This window comes from Lathyrus oleraceus, chromosome 4 (assembly GCF_024323335.1).
Source record: "Lathyrus oleraceus cultivar Zhongwan6 chromosome 4, CAAS_Psat_ZW6_1.0, whole genome shotgun sequence".
In the NCBI taxonomy this organism is placed as follows: domain Eukaryota; kingdom Viridiplantae; phylum Streptophyta; class Magnoliopsida; order Fabales; family Fabaceae; genus Lathyrus; species Lathyrus oleraceus.
Window position 1 is genome coordinate 57,658,429 of NC_066582.1, and position 16,062 is coordinate 57,674,490.

Consider the following 16,062-nt stretch of genomic DNA (forward strand, 5'->3'; position numbering starts at 1 on the left):
TCAGTGGTATCGAGGTTCATCCCTTTGAATGTTTCCCAATATAAGACGTCTTCTAAGCTTCAGGGGTCTATCAAGACTCACTTTATACTCCAATCACGGATATGTACTTTAATCACCATGGGATCGTTTTTGTGAGCCAACACTCCTTCTGACTCCTTTCTGGAGAAGCTGATCACAACTGAATCCTCTTTTCCCTCTAACGGCAACTTCTTTTCAATGTGCATTACTGACCGAGCATACCTTTTGCTAGTCGATCTAATTTCTCCTCCTCATGTGAATCCCCCTGCAATCGTATTCAGCGTATGACAGGTTACCTTGACTTTGCGGACCTCTTATGTATTCTTTCCCTTCTTTTGTGAAGGATTTTCCGAATTTTGGTCCTCTCGGGGAGGACTTCTTTTTCCGGGTTGATCTTTACATCTTTCACATACGACAATAGTCGGTCTCTCTGAATTAAGATCTCAATTTATTTCTTCAACTGATGATAATTTTTCGTGTGGTTTCCTCGAAGTTTGTGGTACGCACACCATGCAATTCCATATTTCCCCATCACAGTATGCACCCCTTTTGGTCATACTAGTATGAGGATAAATTTGAGGTGGAAGACCTCTTTTAAGATATCTTTTCCTATAGCATTTAGTGGCGTGTACTCCTACTCTTTTTCGAACGGTCACCGGGATGGTCTTGCTATTGGCCGATCTCTGGGTCCTAGCTTAAAGTATTCCTTCCTATGTCCAATTCCTTCTTCCTTGGTCCTCACTTTCTCTTTTGCATCTCGGGATATTTTTTCATGTTACTTTCCTCTCCTTTGATGTGACATTCCACTCGGGTGATAACCTCATCGATGTTAGGCGCAGGTTTTGTGCTAAAGATATGTTGAACTGTCTGACTCTAAGGCCGTGCTGAAATGCTCCGACGAACATTTCTTGATTCGAATGAGACACTTTGACTATTTCTTCATTAAATATTTCCATATATTCTCTGAGAGACTCTGCGTGCCCTTGTCGGACGTTAAACAGACTAGTAGTCGACATTTTCCTATGCTTACTTACCGAAAAGTGTTGCACCGTCTTCTTGGTTAATCTAGGTAGCTGATGATCGAGAACCGAGGTAGACTCATATACCACCTCAAAGCACCATCCTTAAAAGTATCGGCCATGAGCTTACATTTGAGTGAACTAGAAGCCCCTACTATGGCCATCTGATTATTAATGCTAATAATATGCTCTTATGGATCAATCTTACCATTGAAAGACACCAGCGATGGTGGCTTGAAGTTCTTTGGGACATGATTATCCCAGATAGCTTCGGATAAAGGCTGAGAATCCAGAGGCTCATCCTCTATATTCCCATCCTGAAGACTTTGTGTTTGCAAGACTTGGACACTGTCTTGCAAGGCTTCATTTTGCTGACGAAGTGCTTCTACCACCGCGAGCAGTTAAGTTATATTTGGTGGCGGGGATGGGTTACTTTGACTAGGAGATGATCCTGACATCGTCTAGCTGAAGTATTATCATTTTGATGATGGTTTTATGTGGCCTAGGCAAGTTTTACCGAGGCCCCATGGTGGGCGTTAAATGTTCTTGCTAAAAAATACTAAAAGGTTGACTTCCTTTTTTAAGTCAAGGAGAGCCTAAAATGAATGGTTGGTGTGTCTGTTATGTATGTTAGTCTTATTTTTTGCCTCTTTTTTCTTTCCGAACATCCTCCTATTTATAGGTCTCCATCTTTGTCTCTCTCTCTCCTCTTGCTTGACTATTCATATCCTTCATAAATTCACCTATCAATAACGCCCACCGCCCTTATAATTACCATTTAACGTCCATATTTTCACTAATTATAACTTTCTATCATAATGTATCACCTTGTAAATGTTTCATATGACTCTTCAAATGGCATCCTGACCTTGTCATCGGATCTGACTTGTATTAATTGGACCATTCTCGGCTCGTAGGAGGTCGAATCCACTTTGGTTACTCGAATATCCTATCTGGATTTAGATCCGGTGGAAGACAACCCGATTGTCCGATTTGTTAACCCTACCATACTTTGTCATCGTGTCAACCCGGCCTCAAAGAACTCACATGTCTAAATAGGCTTTGTCGATCTCATACCTCAGTTGGTCAACTAATTTTCCGAGATGTACAAAGTTATCAGAAGTGTCATATTACTAAATAGGTTTCGTCGATCTCATACTTCGAAGGTGTATTACTTATCCAAATACAAAAAAAAAAATTATAAATTAATTTAAATATTGAAATACAAGAAAAATATATGCTTTTGATAAATAAATTTAAAATGTTTTAAAATTAATAATTGAATCTTAATTTTTCTTAAACGGATTTTTTTTTACTATTGATGTAAATATTTTTTTTAAATAATATCAAAACAAAAATAATATTTATATACGGAAAAATAAAAAATATAGAGTTGATCCAAATATCTTATAAATGAAAAATAATTATATTTATGATCTAAATATAAATAAAAATATTTTTTAAAATAATAAACTCTTTTAATTAAATGAATTTATCTTTATTTTATTTTATTTATTATATTTTAAAAATAAGTACGCCTACTATATAAGTAGCACAAATATTTTACTAATTATTTAAATGACCTCACTTTTACATATTTAGTATTTGAGAAAATGTGATGGATTAAATATTGCTCAAATCACTTTACCCTTACTGACTTGATGCTTACCGATATTTTCCTAATAGCTCAAGCTCCCTTGAGCTAACAGGACTCAGGCCATACACTCTAGATCACGTTCAACCCTCAAATAATTCTTAAGTCAATTGTGGCAGGTAAATCCGACCTAGAGTAGCATTGACTAGCTCACCAAAGTATATTGAGATGGCAACGCCACCCAATTGTGAAAACGACTCAACTCATGGAACTGACACAACCATGAGTCACGTAATGGTGTGAGATATCATGTGGCTGAATCCTAGACGACTAAGCAAACATGTTATATGATAATATGAAAATATAATTGTCCATAGCCAATAAAGACCATGGATGGATGAATGTCCTATTCTATTCTATATATCAAAAACCATAAAAGCAACCGCTTCTAAACTGTGCAGAAACATATATGCAAGCGTGTATATATCATAAACAAAAAAAACTACACAAAATCAAATGGATAAAAAAGCTCTTAATACAAAGAAAATTAAATGACTCATTGCAACCGGTACTGCCTCTGGAGCCGGGTACACAGAGCGGTTTTGTGGCGGATAAAAGTAACCCGCTGGAGGCGATGGGTACGTATATCCGGCCGGATATTGGGACTGAGGAGGAGGATACACAACAGGGTAAGGTGAAGAAGCAGACTCCACCGCCTTCTGGTTCACCTGATCAGTGATTTTGTAGGAAAAATTAAAGGAACCTTTTGGTTTTCCAGACGGTTTTCTAACTTGGTAACTAACATGTTGGAAGGTTTTTCCGTCACCGGTTTGTTTGAGAAGCTCGCCGAGAGGAACTTGGACGCTACCGACATCTTTATCGGTGGCAAGGCTGCCGGAACAGCGAAGGTTGATTTCGAGAGTCAAACGATTATGGTGAGCTAGCACTTCACTGAAAGTGAGTTTAACTGAGAAATTCCAAGCCGGGTTAGTACCTCCTTCTCTGTCAACGGGTGTTTTAGTCTTTTGATTATTGAACGGGTTGCCTGAGATTGAAGCGACGGCGTAGACTTGCATTTTGGAGAAGAGGTTAACGTTGTTGAGATCTTTTGCTGATGTGAGATTGAGTTGTAAAGTTTTGTAGACCATTATGTTATGTTTTTGTTGTATGAGGAAGGAATATGAGTTTGCTGACACAAGGATAAGTCAGGTTATATAGAAATATAGGTGAACTGATGATAATGGATAGAGAAATAATCCACGCAGGAACTTTCTCCCCATCCACGCAGGAACTTTCTCCCCAGTTTCATGCGTTTCTGTTTTTCTTCTTAACTTCTAATTAAAGTAGGAGGTTTGAATAGAGGTATTCATGTTGTTTTGGTTGACAAATAAGAAAAAAATGTATTGAAAAGAATTCAAAATTGATTGGTATACTAGAATATTAGGAGAGTGGCTAGTTTTAGAAACCATAATGTGAGTTTTACTTGTAGGGTCATTTTAGCCCACATGCTATTCCATCATTTTCACTAAATAAATAATTGTTTTTTATTGAGGAAACTCTTTTGTATGACTTAGTCCAATTTAAATTAGGTTGGAGTGATCTAAAACTATTTCTTTCTGGATTTTGTTAGGATTTGATAGAGCAAGTTCGGATAGTATGAGTCACTCCATTATACTTTGTATCAATGTATTTAGTGAACTTATTTTCTTCTAGTCTTCCAATAAGATATTTGAATTTTCAAAAGTACATTTTAAATTTTAGAATATATTCTAAAATTATGTTTGGATTAATGGAATGGAAGGTGATGCGATGGAATTGAATAAATTTATGTTTTATTATTTGAATTAATTAAAAATGGATGGAATTGAAAGAAATTGGGTGGAATGCATTATACTAGTATTCAATTTCATTACTTTCCATCAATTTTTGTATCCTCTATTCTGGAATATCCAAATAGAGTGAGATATTTTTATGTTCCATTCTAATTTATTTCACTCTATTCTGCTATATTCGTTTTACCATATCCAAACATAGTTTAAATGCTGGAGTTTGCATATTTTAACGTTTTCTTAATTCAATAAACAAATATTTAATATTAACAAGTAATTAAATCAATTCAACAATAATATATGAATTATATACAAACAAGGTCATGAAAGGAACAAGATAATGAAAGAGACAAATTAGTTTTGTCATCGAATTCAACCATGGGTGTCTCGATTTCATAATCAAGCTTTAACATATAGTACATGCGAATCTATTCAGGTAACACTACGAAAGAATGCTTTTACCTCGGTTGCAAAATAATTTTTATCTTGATTTTATAATCGAGGTAACGTAGAGTGTCATGGAAAGAGCGATATTTTTCCCTCGGACCACTAGTTGGGGTGAAAAACTATAAAGCGTGTCACTTTTTAAATTTACATACTTTTCATTATAACCTAGATTTTTTATGAAACATGACATAAATTGCAATTTTTGTAATTTTTGTACCATATTTTTAATACATCGTGTGAAACATAACTTAAATGACACATTTATTAAACAAAACTATTAATTATGTACCAAGCTGACACATTTTGTACCAAAAATATACATTACTTGCACCAAAACCAAAATGACACATATTATGTATAAAAAATATACATTATTTACATCAAAACCAAAATGACACATTATATCAAATGGTTAAGAAACAAGGAAATAGCCAACAAAACAAAATTAGCATGCATGTAACTCATAAAACTCAAGGAAGCAATTTACCCAACGTAAACAGACGTCACATAAGTCTTCTTCTGTGAATGGTGTTCGTTCATTGAACATGTATAAGTTGAACAAAATGTAAAAGCACTTAGAAATAATAACAAACATGAAATACATCTTAAATTTTGCGGGGACATATTAACTGAAAATTAGTTTCAAATAGTTATTTTCTGCTTTGGTTAGTTAGAGAATCAGTTTCTTGTAACTCAAGCAAGTAAGATAATTAGTTACTTATGGTGCACACCCAATTGTTATGGTGTGTATTCATACTCTCGTATAAAAAAACTATTTGTAGTTGATTAATTTATGAGAAATTTGATGATTCTATTCTCTTCTTTATTCTCTTCTTCAAGCTCAAGTAAATGAGATTTCTTATATCATAATACCTTCAATTTCAGTTTGTATAAAATTTTCAATTTGGATTTAAGGATTCTTGCATGAGATTTCAATTTCATTTTGTTTATGTTTGTGTTTGTTGGAGAAGAAACAGGAAACATTTTTTAAAAAAATTTAAGTTTGTTGAAAAAGAAGAAGAAACTGAGTATGGCTAAAGATGGAAAATATGAGTTTGATTTTATTTTATTTTATTTTTTATTTAGGTTTTATGTGTATGTATTATACAATTTCAATTTTCTCACGAGTGAATAATTTCATTTTTATTTCTTCAATTTTTTAATTCATCAATCTTGTGTTTGATGTTCTTTTAAAGTTGATCCTATTTTCAAGAAATTTAAATGTCTATTGAAATCTCAAAAATTAATTTAATTTAAACTTTAATTTCTTAACTCTTTTTTTATACTTTAATTTTTTTATTTTGAAAATATTGTGTCTATTATTCTTTGTTAATGTTATTGTAATTGAAACATAGATTTTTTTTCAATTGTTGACGATTAATTATTATACCTATTTCTCAAATGTTGTGAAATTTCACTCATGACCATCCTCTTTCTAACAAGTCACATCAGTCACATATAATTTGCTGTGAAAGTAACCTTGGCAGAGCAAAAACACAACCGTCAAGCATTGATCTTGTCGCTAAGCTCATGAAGCCATCTACAGGTCACCATAACCTAATTGGCGCATAAGACAAGATTCTCCCATGAACAAACGCGCAACTTATCAACAATGGATCAAACATGGGGAACCAAGATCATCCACATCTGCCTTCCGATCATAGCATTGCCAACATTCAGAGTGTCAGGAAGTCAAAACCTTTCCATAAACAAATGTCACATATTTCATTGGCCAAAGAATAAAAGTCATATCTTTCATTGTTAGTCTGAAAATCAAAATCCAATCTTTCGTTGGTAACCAAGAAAAACCTAAAAAGTCTAATATTTCATTGGCCAAAGCATAAAAGTCCAATCTTTCACTGGCAGTTTGAAAACTAAAATTCAATCTTTCATTGGTAACCAAAGAGAATAAAATTCAATCTTTCATTTGTAATCCTAAATCAAAGTCCAACCTTTCATTGACACCCTCACAAACCAAAATCCAATCGTCATTGGTACACCAAAATTTCAGCTTTGCTTGACCTTTCCGAGAAAACAAAACCAAGCCTCATAAAAGATCAATCATTCATTTGCATACCTACATACATGCCTTAATCATGAAATTTCATGCATCAATTCGTGCGTAAACTTTCTGGTGAGGTGGAGCATTACACCATTAAATACCAAACATGCATACATAGCATATGCCAGGATTCGGGACCAATCGTGAGACTTCAGGCCAGTCTTCAATTGATTCAGTGGTATTTCTTTGAGTGAGTTCCTACCTGCATGTTTTCTCATTTGGTACTCCCTAGCGAGTCTTTTTTTTCAACCTTTTGTTGATAATAATGATATTCCCAACGAGTCTTTTTTATCATCCTTTTGTTGGTAATAATAGTCTCTTTTGATTTACCATCATCCTTTTGATGATGGCGATCATCAAAAATGTAATCTAAACATCATCCTTTTGGTTATGGAGATATTTGCAATTGTTAACTTACTATCATCCTTTTGGTGAGGATGATCTTTGCAGTTATGATCTTACCATCATCCTTTTGTTGATGGCGATCTTTGCAGTTGTGATTTTACCATCATACTTTTGGTGATGACGATATTTGCAATTTGATCTTATTATGATCCTTTTGGTGATGAAAATCTTTGCAATTATGATCTGACCATCATCCTTTTGATGATGACGATATTTGTAGTTTGATCTTACCATCATCCTTTTGTTGATGAATATATTTGTAGTTTGATCTCACCATCATTTTTTCGTTGATGGCGATCTTTGCAGTTGTGATCTTACCATCATCCTTTTGTTGATGACTATCTTTGCAGTTTGATCTAACCATCATCCTTTATTGATGCCAATCTTTATAGTTGTGATATTACTATCATCCTTTGTTGATGGGGATCTTCGCAATTTGATCTTACCATCATCCTTTCATTGATGGTGATCTTTGTAGTTTTGATCTTACCATCATCCTTTCATTGATGGCGATCTTTTCAGTTTAATCTTACCATCATCCTTTCGTTGACGGTGATCTTTGTAGTTAATATCCCTCTATGATTATTCTTAATGGGTACTTTACTGATTGGTCAGCCAGCTAAAGGGACATTTTGTGGGTTTTAGATCACCTAATTCAGCCTCTAACAGATCGAGAGAGGCATCAAGCTAATACTAGCTCTTAAATCACATAAGGCTTTGTCGATGACGAACTTGTAGATAACACAGGGAATCGAAATTCTCCCTGGATCCTTCAGTTTGGACGATATCTTATTTTGTATAATGGTGTTTCACTCTTCAGTGAGAGCCATCGTACCATCATCATCGAGTTTCTTTTTATTAGTTAAAATCTCTTTAAGGTACTTATCATACAAAGGCATTTGGGTTATTGCCTTCGGAAAAGGAATAGTGAAGTGAAGAGTTTTCAGTAGCTCCACAAACTTCTTAAACTCTCCTCGGTCTTAGACTTTGCTAGTCTTTGAGTGTAAGAAACGAGCAACTTATAAGGAGAAAGAAGTACATATGGTTGTTTCTTCTCATCTACCTCCTTTGCATTGGGTTCCTGCCCATTATCAACTATTGGTTCTCTCTCGGGGCCTTTGTAAGTCACTATCTCAGGGTCCTTCTCTACACTCTTTCCTACAGTCTGGTCCATAACTCTATTATCCACGGGGCCTTCTATCTCCGCCCCACTTTGCAATGTGATGGCATTAGTTTGTCCTTTAGGATTAGGTTATGGTTGGCCAGGAAATATTCTAGCGGGGGTAGTTGTAACTTCTTGTTATTGGGCTACTTGCAAGATTTGAGTCTCAAGCATTCTCTTATGAGTGGCCATAGCATCTACCTTATTGGCTAACTAATTAATCAGCTCATTCGTATGAACATTTTGGTTCATGAATTCTTTATTCTGTTGTGTCTGAGACATGACGAATTTTCCACCATTAGTTCTAAATTATACATTTTGGGTGCAAGAGGAGCAACTGGGGCTCCTTTATCATTTTGGAAACTAGGTGAAGTAAGGGGTGTTGTCATATCCTAATTTTTAACCCTAAGATCCCACATACCATTGGCATCCTTGCATACAAACAAGACCACATCTTGGTCTTTCCCCTATCCATCTTTGAGTTTGTTTCTTGCAGGGATCACCAAACACCTCTTTGTTGGTTTGTTTTACCTTTTTGTTTATATGATTAATTACTTATCTAACCACTAATCAAAATAGCAAAAATATGGTTAAATTAAATTTTCGGGATGTACAGAACATATCCAACTTCTCCGTCAAGACTTTGTCTTCACTAATCTTGAATGAATATAGAGTTTGTTTAAGGTATAGACGATTACCCAAAGATTTGGTCATATACAACCTTTCGAGACCTACCAAAGAACCTTATCACCAAGGCTCAATATAATAACATTATGGGCTTTCTCGATCATCGTCATTTTCTCCTTCTCTGTTAGGGAATCATCCAACTTCTCTGATCCTTTCAAAGCTTCTAACAAGCCCTACTGAACTAGAAGAGTTTGCATCTTCAAGCACCATAAGCCGAAATCATTCAATCTAGTGAATTTCTCAATCTCATACTTCGTTGATTGCATCTTGATCCACGCTTATCGCACCAGTTTGTTATAACAAACGTCACACAATTTTGAAGTAATACTCTGAGAGAGAGAGAGAGAGAGAGAGAGAGAGAGAGAGAGAGAGAGAGAGAGAGAGAGAGAGAGAGAGAGAGATGTTTTCTTGAACAAACACAAGTTGGTTATAACAATTTTTCTATCCACTTTCTCTATAATTAGGGTCTATATATTACAAGTGAATAACAACTTAATCACTGCTCTAACACACTAGAGTACAACCTATATATAGACTCCTAATATATATATCACGTGTGATGATAACACTATACTATTACATAATAAAATACATAATTAACTTAAGTCATTTACATGTTTGAACTGACTTCGACTACATATACATCTTCAACTATTGCATACTTGGGCTGACTTTGACTACAACATACATATCTCAGTAAAACCATAAAACTTCCTCAGTCAAGACTAGAAGTTTAATCCAAACTACCACAATTATTTTAGTTATTTGGGATACAAGGAATAACTTGTATAGAAATACATTTACTTAGTTAGATCATCATTTTCATTACACAATATACAATTTTACTTTTCATTCTCCACATTATCTTTAACACTCTGGAGTCTAAATGCTTCAGCATTAACAATATGGAATTCTAATTAATTAGTTTGGTGATATAAAAGATCAACATATAACTATCAACTATTGCTTAAATCAAAAGATTGTGAACACCGATATGTATGCAGGGTAAATCGCATTTACTAGGTCGCTCCAGTATATTGAAAGGGCGATGCTGCCAAATTGTGAGAACGACTGAACTCTATAGACAGGGAGCTGACTGAGCCGTGAGTCATGTAACGGTTTGTCAAATATTATGCTGCCAAATTCTAAACGAAGCAGACTTGCGATCAACTTCCAGATAAAGAAGGAACAGTATTAAAAGGCAATAACTTTCTAACAGACAAAGAAAGAGCCAAAATAACTTCTGGTTTTTATGTCTATCCTATTCTATATATCAAAAACCATAGAAGTAACAGCTTCTAAACTGTGCAGAAACATATATATGCAACCGTGTATGTATCCTAAACAAAAAAACTACACAAAATCAAAGGTAAAAACAAAAGCTAATACAAAGAAATTTAAAAATGACTCTTTGCAACCGGTACTCCCTGTGGAGGCGGGTACACATAACCGTTTTCTGGCGGGTAAAAGTAACCCACTGGAGTTTCTTGATACTCACTGTAAGACGGTGAAGGCGATGGGTACGTATATCCGGCCGGATATTGCGACTGAGGATGAGGATACACAACAGGGTAAGGTGAAGAAGCAGACCCCACCGCCGGAGAAGGATAACCAGTAACCGTAACAGGTTCCGCCTTCTGGTTCAGCGGATCAGTGACTTTGTACGAAAAATTAAAGGAACCTTTTGGTTTTCCAGACGGTTTTCTAACTTGGTAACTAACATGTTGGAAGGTTTTTCCGTCACCGGTTTGTTTAAGAAGCTCGCCGAGAGGAACTTGGACGCTACCAACGTCTTTATCGATGGCGAGGCTGCCGGAACAGCGAAGGTTGATTTCAAGAGTCAAACGATTCTGGCGAGCGAGAGATTCATTAAAAGTGAGTTTAACGGAGAAATTCCAAGCGGGGTTAGGACCTCCTTCTCTGTCAAGGGGTGTTTTAGTCCTTTCATTATTGACCGGGTCGCCGGAGATTGAAACGACTGCGTAGACTTGCATTTTGGAGAAGAGGTTAACATTGTTGAGATCTTTGGCTGATGCGAGATTGAGTTGTAAAGTTTTGTAATCCATTATGTTATGTTTTTGTTGTATGAGGAAGGAATATGAGTTTATTGATAGAATGATAATTTAGTTTATATAGAATTATAGGTGAACTGATGATAACGGATGGAGAAATAATCCACTCAGGAACTTTCTCACCCCTCAAGTTCACGCGTTTCTGATTTTTCTTCCTAACTTCTAATTAAAGTAGGTTTGAATAGGTGTTCATGTTGTTTTGGTTGACAAATAAGAAAAAAATGTATTGAAAAGAATTCAAAATTGATTGGTGTACTAAAATATTAGGAGAGTTGCTAGTTTTAGAAACCGCAACGTGATGGTGTCCCACATGCTAATCCATCATTTTCACCAAATAAATAATTGTTTGTTATTGAGGAAACTCTTTTGTATGACTTAGTCCAATTTAAATTAGAGATTGGTGAGATCAAGGATGCAACTAAACTTATTCGTTCTCTTAATATTGATAACCATGTGGTGACTTACAAAGACAAGATTGCTAACCATGTGAACACTACGCCAAAAACTGGAATAGACAGCGCCCCTTAGAGGACGCTTTATTACAAAAGCGCACTTTAAAGTGAAGAGAAAAAATAAGGAGCATACTATTGGAATAGACAGCGCACTTTAGAGGGCGCTTTTGTAACAAAGCGCACTCTAAAGTGAAGCGAAAAAATAATGAGGAAATGGAGGGACACCAATAGAGGACGCTTTATTGAAAGCGCCCTCTAAGGGTAACCTTAGAGGGCGCTTTTAAAAAAGCGCTCTCTATGTCCATGTACATTTCCAGTTTATAAGGCGCTTTTGGAAAGCCTTAGAGAGCGCTTTTAGAAGCGCCCTCTTAGGCCCCCTTTAGAGGGCGCTTTTGTAACAAAGCGCCCTCTAAAGTGAAGCCAAAAAATAATGAGGAAATGGAGGGACACCAATAGAGGACGCTTTATTGAAAGCGCCCTCTAAGGGTAACCTTAGAGGGCGCTTTTAAAAAAGCGCTCTCTATGTCCATGTACATTTCCAGTTTATAAGGCGCTTTTGGAAAGCCTTAGAGAGCGCTTTTAGAAGCGCTCTCTTAGGCCCCCTTTAGAGGGCGCTTTTGTAACAAAGCGCCCTCTAAAGTGAAGCCAAAAAAAAAATAATGAGGAAATGGAGGGACAACAATAGAGGGCGCTTTAGTGAAAGCGCCCTCTAAGGTTACCCTTAGAGGGCGCTTTTAAAAAAGCGCTCTCTAAGTCCATGTACATTTCCAGTTTAGAAGGCGCTTTTGGAAAGCCTTAGAGAGCGCTTTCAGAAGCGCCCTCTTAGGCCCCCTTTAGAGGGCGCTTTTTTTACAAAAGCGCCCTCTAAGGTCCCCTTTAGTAAACATTAAAATTATAACATATACTGCATGTCTCTTTATTTTCCCTCTCTACAAGCTATTTCGTTTACGTAACTGGGTTTTCTCTCTACTGCGATTACTCTCTACTGCGATTACTCACCGTCGTTCTCCCTCCCTCACCGTCGTCGTCGCCGTCGCCTTTTTCTGCTGCTGCGTTCACGTTCACTGAGTTATCTGCGTCCACCGTCACTGTTCACTTTCTTCTCCATCGTTACCGTCACCTTGAAGGTATTTCTCTTCTCCATCGTTACCGTTCACTTTCTTCATGTGTTTGATTAGGGCATTTTCTAAACTTAGTTTTACATTTTGTGCATTATGTTGATTAATGTTATTTAGGGCAAACTGAGTTTTTTATTTCTGATTGAAAACTGATATCATTTGAAGTGTGTTTGAGCTTGTGCTTGGAAGTTTGATGATTATGGATGCAAGTTTGTTCATGTTCCAAACACCATAAGTTTGCATTGGTCTTTTGCATGCAGTAGGTGTGTGTGAGTTTGTATTCAATAATGATAAAAAAAAAGAGTTTAGATTGTTGTAACATGAGAGAAATGGAAGGTATATGAATGTGTTCACGTATTGAATCATTGTCTTACTTGGGTCTTATTGAATCATTTCTATATTACAGATAAAATGGCTAACCAAGACGATACCCATGACGCGAATGGATCACGTAACAATGTTGAAAAAGAAATCAAACGAGGATTGACTGTTATGAAGTCAATCATTCGTGCAAGAGACAAGGGTGTAAAGTTTGAAGTACATTGGAGTGCTGAAGACCAACTAATTGAGCCTAACGGTTCAATGTTGGCAAGTTACATTGGTTTCCTTGTTCGACAACATATTCCGATTACATGTGATAATTGGAGAAGTCCGGACTTGAAGGTTGGCAAAGAAAAAATATGGTCCGAGATACAGGTACTTACCATATATTGTTATATGTTTTTTTTGTTGACTATTTGTTGACCATATATTGTTATAATATTACTTTATAATAACACACTCCATGTGTATGTTTTTTAGAGATCCTTTCACATCGATGAAAGCCGGCAAAAATATTGTATTCAATTGGCCGGAAAAAGACTCCGAGGATTTCGATCCTTTTTGTCCAACAAATTTCTCAAGGATGAGGAAGGAAAATTTGTTGAAGCAGAACGGCCAATGAAGTATGCCGAGATTATTTCAGCCGATGAATGGGATAACTTTGTCGCCAAACGAAGAAACGAAAAATTCCATGTAATGTCTATTAATTATGGTATTATACAATTGTTAAGTTACTTGGTTCTAATATGCCTTAAACTTTTTTATCCAGGAAGTAAGCGACATAAATCGGAAAAGGGCATCAAAACCCGCGTATCCGTACAAAAAAGGGCGTACGGGATATGCACGGTTACAACAAAGAATTGTGAGTATATTCAAATGCTATGAGCTTATACATTGTCACAATATGTTATAATTGATGATCTTATAATCTAATTCAATGTGTAGCTAGCCGAGGAGAAAAGTGACGCAACATCTCTTCCGGAGCACGTATTATGGAAGGCTGCTCGGGTTGGGAAGGATGGGGCTGTCGTTGAAGCGGTCCAAACTGTTTATGACGAATGTGTAAGTATATGTAACATTATTTCTTTAATTATATCGAAAATTTTGTTAGACATATAATTCATTTTTAATCTCCTCTAATAATATTTCAGGAGACTTTATCCCAAACCTTACCTTCAACCGAGGTCCAGGATTGCAGGAGCGTACTTAGTCGAGTACTAAATGTTCCTGAGTATTCCGGTCGTGTGAGGGGTAAGGGTTTTGGTGTGACTCCGTCGTCATTTTATAAAAAACCAAAAACAAAAAATCCTACCAACAAAGAGGTGATGGAGACCTTGGCGGAGTTAAGGGCACAAGTACTCCAACTGCAAAACGAGAATGCAAGGTATAGAGAGGAAAGGTGCGCCTCCGAGGCAAAAGATACTAGTGACCGAGCTAGTATCAATTGTCAACCGAAATTTCCCGAGGTAATTATATATGTTATTATGAAATTAAAATAGCACTTTTTTACTTGACACATATACACGTTAACAATAACATTTATTATTGGTTTAGGGCATTTCACCTTGTCAGCTGTATCTATCGTCACCAACTTATCGCATGGTTGGCAAGGGAAAAGTGCACAACACTTCGGGTGAATTACTTCACCATAATCCCCTCCCGGTGGGATATATGAAAGTTTCGGTTGACCTTGTATTAGATACCGACGCGCTTCTACCATTACCTGATGTTGTTTCAGAGACAACGTTGATGCGAGAAGCAGTCGGATCCTTTGTTGGATGGTCGTCAGATCTAATTTTCCCAGATGCCGAGGTATATATGTTCTAAATGATTATGAATCTTTAGTATTCACATTTCAATTCAGCTACAATTATGATATTTAATCAATCCTTATTACATGGTAATGTTAGACTCCTACAAGACCCACGCATAAAGCTGGTAAAGGGATTTCAAGACGCATCGAGTCGGTTGCATCTCTAAAAGAGGTACAAATATATATACCTATTGAATTATATACGCAACGATTCTGTTGCATCACAAAAAGTCATGATTTAATTTATATGAATTTTTAGGTTCCCGGTCGAAAGTTGAAAAAAGCTGGTAACGATATTCCTCCAACGACGTCCGGGACAAAATCTCAAATTATGATGCGTCTTGAGAAAATGGTGAATGAGTCCGATATTATGCACGGGGCCATTCGTAGTATAGATTTTGATGAAGGTGTTTTCGGAGCTGCTCATTTCGAAATAATTGCAAAGGAGGACATGCAACAACTTTTTGAACACGACGAATTGGGCATCGCTGTCATTCATACATACATATGGTACTCCGATCAATCTATAATTTACTTAGTTGAACAATTTATTTACACATTTCAATGAGTAGTCTAATGTTTATTATGTTTCTATTTAAGGTATATGTATGTAACATTGCTGCGGGGAACTGAATTGTGTAACCGTTTCAATTTTATTGCTGCTTCCCGTATCAACGCAACGTTAATAACGAAAAATCCAACATCCGTAAAGAATGATCTAGTCGATAGATTCATGGCGGCTGGCGATAATACTACACCCAGTTTGTATTTTTTACCGTTTAATTCTTGCAACGGGTTAGATTTTCTTTCTAATAATTTCATTCTAATTTATGTATATCTTTTACGTAGAAAATTTTCATTCATCTAAATTTTTGTTTTATTTTACAGTGGTCACTGGGTGTTGGTTGCTATGGATCTTTCGAGACTAATAGTGTATTATCTCGATTCGTTATCGGGTGATTGGAGTAAATATCCGAGTATGAAGAAGACGGTTGACGCGTAAGTGAAATTCCCCTAAATATTCGTGTGTATTTGTATATTTAATTATGTCTGTCAGATTGAT

At 36.0% G+C, this 16,062-nt stretch overlaps 2 protein-coding genes across 2 annotated transcripts; both read right to left on the reverse strand.

Moving 5' to 3' along the window:
- Nucleotides 1-3,097: 3,097 nt before the first annotated feature.
- LOC127073313 (protein SRC2) lies at nucleotides 3,098-4,078 on the reverse strand. Its single transcript, XM_051014463.1, has one exon. It carries the CDS (start codon nucleotides 3,777-3,779, stop codon nucleotides 3,144-3,146), a length of 636 nt encoding a protein of 211 aa, XP_050870420.1. The 5' UTR covers nucleotides 3,780-4,078; the 3' UTR covers nucleotides 3,098-3,143.
- Nucleotides 4,079-10,113: 6,035 nt separating this feature from the next.
- On the reverse strand, nucleotides 10,114-11,434 carry LOC127073312 (protein SRC2). The gene has a single exon (XM_051014462.1). It carries the CDS (start codon nucleotides 11,287-11,289, stop codon nucleotides 10,621-10,623), a length of 669 nt encoding a protein of 222 aa, XP_050870419.1. The 5' UTR covers nucleotides 11,290-11,434; the 3' UTR covers nucleotides 10,114-10,620.
- Between the last annotated feature and the right edge of the window lie 4,628 nt (nucleotides 11,435-16,062).